Source organism: Euphorbia lathyris, chromosome 9, assembly GCF_963576675.1.
Source record: "Euphorbia lathyris chromosome 9, ddEupLath1.1, whole genome shotgun sequence".
Taxonomy (NCBI): domain Eukaryota; kingdom Viridiplantae; phylum Streptophyta; class Magnoliopsida; order Malpighiales; family Euphorbiaceae; genus Euphorbia; species Euphorbia lathyris.
Window position 1 is genome coordinate 43,580,626 of NC_088918.1, and position 6,043 is coordinate 43,586,668.

Genomic DNA, 6,043 nt, shown 5'->3' on the forward strand with positions numbered 1-6,043 from the left:
TAAAGAGGCAGTGAATGCTTTTTTTACCCTATTTACAAACAAAATGGATGATTCGTACTCCCGGATAATTACGGGGCACATGTTAGTACATGAGATGAAATAACCTTCTCCATGCTAGGGTATTCTCGAGAATTGTATAAGTCTCTGTCAGTCTTAAAATCATTAGGTATAACTTGTAAGGAGTGTTTGGCTGTAGCTTCTTTATAAGCCCATATATCTTTGTCGAGTTCTTCCATCTTGCATTGGATATTTCAATCATATTCTTATTCAAGTTTTATAGGCAGTGTGATTCACTCTTATATCGAAAGATTTCATCCTTTTTAGGTTTCTTTCCTAACTACATGGTAGAAAAATTAGTCCACTTAGAATATGACTTTTTATTTTCTATATAAAGATAACAGGACCTTCAAGATACAATTTATATTATATAAATTTTATTTTTTCTATTTGTTATTTAGAAATACTTCTCATTAGCAAATATCAGCATAAGCATCGGAGTGTCTCCGATTGATCAGTTGGTGCGCCTTTTGTTTTACAAATCAAATAAAATTAATTTGTTCATTTTTGTATATGATTTTATATTATCAATGTATTTTTTAGTAATATTTTCTCAAATTTGCTATTTATTTAGAGTAAGATATTGGTCTAGTATTAAAGTAAATAATTCTAATTTAAGGGTATAAAATAAAAAATAAATAGAGATTTAAGAGAGAAAAATTAAGAACAAAATAGTTATTTTAATAATTGCATTGATGTTAAGTTTAATTAAAGGAGTGATTTGGAAGAAATACATGCAAGGTTAGTTACATATTACTCATGAATCATGATTGAGTACCATTATCCAATATTTTAAAAAGAATTTATTAAAATGTCAGATATTTAAAAAATAAAACTGCTTATAACCATGAAACTCCATGATGATTTTGCAGCATCTTATCGATGGAGTTCTATCTTAAAACTTTTTGAATCACTTGCCTCCACTCCCAACATCACGATTAAATTTAATACCATCTGTCATTGCGCAAACATAATTAATCCTCCTATCATTGTCTCATTACCAGTACTTTCATCTGATGAACTCAGTTTTTAATTATTTGATTCTTCTAATCTTCAAAATTGCATCCCCTGCTTCTCATTCCACTACATTCAAATTTTTGCTTTGTTTGAATCTGTCTTTCAGAAACAAATTGATGTGTATGCTATTCTTAAATAATTGATGTTTGATCTAACAAGAAGCAACCATGTCTTTGAATGCTTTCAAAAACTTCTTCCCCTTCCTTTTCTTATGCTTTTCATAATCAGAGAATGAAAAACCAAATATGAGAAATGAGACCGTTGAAATCTTACAAAAATAACTGATATTGAAAAAGATTAAAGAATTTACATATGTGGAAAATGACACAGGTTTCTTATTTTATATAAAGTAAACAAAAACAACCTGAAAAATCACAGATTTTGTACATATGCATATCCAAGAATGACATTTTGAACTATATAAAAACAATAAAAAAGAAAAATCAAGAACTTCGAAAAAGAACGCTGCGCATCATATCCTTGAACTCAGAGAAATCAACGCGTCCATCATGATTCCGATCAACTGAACAAATCATTTGCTGGACTCTGTCTATCTCCGTCGCTTCAGGCATTCCCAATTTGCTCAACACCACCTGTAATTCATGTGCCGATATGAATCCATCCCCGTCTTCGTCAAAAACCTTGAACGCCTCCGTCAGATCCGACTCTTCTTGCTCAATCCCGTCTTCGGTCGCTTGTTCGTAACCGAAGAAGGCGGCGTCAAGCGATTGATGCAATGCTACGAAATCTTCAAAATCTAGGCCGTCTTCCCCGGCCCTAATGTGACCTCTGATTGTGGATTCTAGCTCCTTGAAGTCTGCATCCAGCCCCAGAAGGCTAAGCGCTTGGCTCAGATCTTCCACAGTTATCGTTCCGTCCCCATTTTTATCGAACAGATAGAAAATGCGGCGGAGACGCAAGGAATTCAGGCTTGGGCTTCGGAGGCGGAAAGAGGAGGATGAAGATGAAATTCTGTTAAGTACTGCTGTCTTGATTGCAGAGGGGGCTACTGCTGCTGCTGCTGCTTCAACTTCCATGGTCGTCTTATATATTCTCGTTGTTGCAGCAGCTAGCCGGAGAGATAAGTACTTGAGGCGGTTCGGAGAGGCACAGGTATGAATGAATATGGATGATGGAAACAATTGCTCTAACTTTTTATACAATTTCTCTCATTCTTTTTTTGGATAATATATGAGATCAAGAGTGCTTCGTGGGTTTCACAAACTTTGACCTCTAATTTATTCATATGATTCCTTCAAAATTAGTGGGTTTGACTTTTATTTAACCTTACACGCCTTTGAATTATTATTTCTTTCTATTTATTAATGATAAATTTTATATTTCAATATTCTAATCTCTATGTATATTGTATAATGAAGGAAGCAAATTGGTGTGATTATGGATATTCTTACCAACTTTTGCTTTGCTTCTGGTCAAAAGCTTAACATCAAAAGTCTATGATGTTGTGCTATAATAATATGGACCAAAGAGTCTGTAAGAAAATGAGTGAGATTTCCGATATCCCTCTAACCAAGGCTTTTGGTAACTATCTGGGGATTTCTCTCCATAGTGATAGAGTTTCGAAAGCTTCTTTTAAAGATATCTTTGATAAAACTAATAAGAAGTGTGCTAATTGGAAAGCTAAATCCCTTTCTCTGGTGAGACGGCTTACCTTGATCCAATCGGTGAACTGTGCTGCTCCCAATCACTTAATGCAAGCTTGTAAGCTGCCGGAACCTGTTCTTAATGGCCTTGATAAAATCAATCGTCGGTTCCTGTGGGGGAACTCGGAAGAGGGGAATAAAGTTCATCTGATTCCTTGGAAGGAAGTCTGCCAACCTAAAGATATGGGAGGTTTAGGGATTAGACAAGCTAGAGACAATAATAAAGTTCAGTTAATGAAACTTCTTTGGAGAATGTGGCAATCCCTGTCGGCTCTATGGGTTCGGTTATTGTGTGGTAAATACAGAAAAGATAAGGTTTTTGGGGGCCCAAAAGAGAGAGCTCTCAATTGTTCCTTGGAACGACACCTGGCTGGGGATGAAGCGTTTATTAGAGGTGTGTACTTCGCCACCGCCTCTGGAGATTCGTAATTGGAGTATTGCTGATGTGGTGGACTCGGCGGGTGATTGGATTTGGTCGAATTTTGAGGCCTACCTAAATCTGGAAACGCTCCTGAAGATTAGGGGAGTTAAAGTGAGCAGTAAGGAGGAAGATGGGGATATTCACTGTTGGTCCCTTACGAATAACGGGGTCTATTCTTGTAAATCAGCGTTTGAGGCGTTCTATATCAACTTGGATTCTCCTCCTTCAGTCGCTTGGAAGAACATTTGGGCCTTGAAGGTTCCCTATCGCATTAGGAGTTTCCAGTGGCTTGGTGCTAAAGACAGGTTGCTTACGAACATGGAAAGGAAAAGATGCCATTTAGTGGAGGCTGATACTTGTAGTAGATGCAGAGTCCAGACTGAAACTACCTGCCATGCTCTTAGAGATTGTGTGAAGAGCATAAATGTGTGGAGGGAAATTCTTCCGGGTCATTTGCTACCTAATTTCTTGGCCTATCCTGGTCATGATTGGTTTATAGATGGAGTTAAGGGTTTGTTATTGCCTGAGCTGGAGCGTGGTGCTATTCTCTTTGTCGATGTCTGTCACCAGCTTTGGCAGTGGAGGAATATTGATATCTTTGGAGAAGGAGCAATTATCTTTCCTAATTTACTTGTTTTTTCTCAAACAAAATTAATACTATTATGAAGAACTTTAAGGAGGAGAGTTTATCTAACACTAGCCAGAGGAATATGGTTCATTTTATTGGGTTGGAGCAGACTTGGTGAAGGGACTGTGAAGTTAAATACTGATAGCTCCTGTCTGTCGGATGGCAGGATTGCGATTGGTGGGGTCTTGAGAGACGCTGGTGGTGCTTGGGTGTCTGGCTTTGCTCAGAACCTAGGAGTGGGTTCTTCCTTCACTGCTGAGCTCTGGGAAATCTTCTCTGGGCTTAGGCTCGCCAAAAGTCTGGGTTTAAAAAGTCTACTTGTCGAATCTGACAACCTAGAAGCAGTTAAAATTATCTCTGAAAATAAAGCTTTATGTTTGAGTAGCCAATTATGTTCTTCCTTCGACTCCATCAACTTTGGACATGTCTTCAAGGAGTAGAACAGGGTTGCTGACCGCCTTGCTGCTGAGGGCCATGTGAGGATGTTAGGAGTCTCTACATTCTCGTCGCCTCCGGACTTCCTTTTTTCTATGCTTTCTGATGATCGAGTTAGGGTTAGCTTTCCCAGGCTAATCCCGGGTTAGTTTTTTGGTTGTTTTCTTTGTTTTTTTCTTTCCTTTGCCTACAAAAAAAAAATAACTCTCATAAACTACCATTCAACTTCTAAATCTATATATAACGATAGAGATGGGGTGTCACTTCCTCATTTTTTTTACTGATAAAAAATATAATATAATATAATATAATATATAATATATTAATTTTAATTATATTATTATATTTATCTATAAAACGATTATTTAAAGTAAATATAAAAATAAAATAATAATATTTAATTTATATAGCACCTTTATATCATTAATTGTAATTATTAGATTATATTTTTTGTTAATATTTATATGTTAAGATGAATCCGTGCATCGCACGGACCAAAAACTAGTTTAATATAAAAGCTTAATTGTACATCGCTCGCATAAAATGTTCAATTAACCTCTTAAACTTACGTAAAATATAATTAATTAATCTTTCGGTTGCAAAATAAGTAAGTTGCATGTGGAAAATGTGTTGCACATACCTTAGAATGTTATTACATAATTCACATAATAAATTTAAAAAAAAAAAGCTCTTACTTTCTCAAAGGTAAAACTTATCCTTTTTAATATTAGAATCGCATATCCAACCTTGGTCGTTTTACTTTTTTTAAGATGCGTGCAATACATATTCCATATTTAACTTACTTTTTTGTAACTGAATGATTAATTGAGAGTTTACTTATGACTAGGGAGGTCATGTGTTCAAATCACATGGGTTGGAGTGGAGATTTTTATTTTATTTAATGTAAGTGTAATTGTGCAACCTTTGAAAAAAAACTTGGTGATTAATTTATTACATTTTACGCAATTTCAGGAGGCTAATTGGAAACTTTATGCAAGTTGAGGGGGCTATCGGTACACTTTGAAAGTTCAGGGGGTCAATCAAGCTTTTTTGACAAGTTCAATGGGCAAACGATGTATTAAGCCTAATATAAAAGTCACTTAACTATACAATTTCTAACACTATAGCTATTAAAATCAGGAAAAAAAAACATAAGAACAAAAAAGCGCGAAAAATGAAAAACGCAAAAAAAAAAGAGAAAGGGAAAGAACAGGAAAAATGGTAAAATTGCAAAAAAAAAGATAAAATTGTGAATTATGCGAAATAGAGAAAAATATAGAGAAGAAAAATTGTGTGATACAATATGGAATTAAGACCTGGACACGTGGACAATAGGGAGCTTTAGACATAAAGCATAACCACATATACACATGGACTAATAATGAGGCTGGATTTCAAAGATACGTTTCTAATTCCTATGTCACAACGTAAAGTGCGGAAAAAGGAAAGACACACGGTGTAAAAGCCAATCAGATGTCGACACATGGAAAGCTACTCAACGATATGTACATTTCAGTTTGTCGATAAATAAGTCAATTCTGAGATACCATAAGGTATTTAATCAATACGCATCTAAACTTTGCTTTCAAGTCTTCTTACTCTCTTCAGTAACATTCTGACTTAAGCATCGCAGAAGGGATGCCGGACTCCGACCCCTCTCTAATAGTTTGCTCATTCTGTTCATGTGACTCTAGCCAGCTTGATCGTTGTATTCTGTAGATCGAAAGACATCATTTGGTACAGTGAACATGGACCCTACTTTGTGCAAATGTTTCACCTAAATAGTTTTGTAGTTCAACCAGTTCTTCTGCCAATCACTAA

At 35.6% G+C, this 6,043-nt stretch overlaps 1 protein-coding gene across 1 annotated transcript; it reads right to left on the reverse strand.

The window, feature by feature from the left end:
- Positions 1-1,341: 1,341 nt before the first annotated feature.
- Positions 1,342-2,278, reverse strand: LOC136205327 (probable calcium-binding protein CML43). The gene has a single exon (XM_065995865.1). The coding sequence runs from the start codon at positions 2,109-2,111 to the stop codon at positions 1,518-1,520; it is 594 nt and encodes a 197-aa protein (XP_065851937.1). The 5' UTR covers positions 2,112-2,278; the 3' UTR covers positions 1,342-1,517.
- Between the last annotated feature and the right edge of the window lie 3,765 nt (positions 2,279-6,043).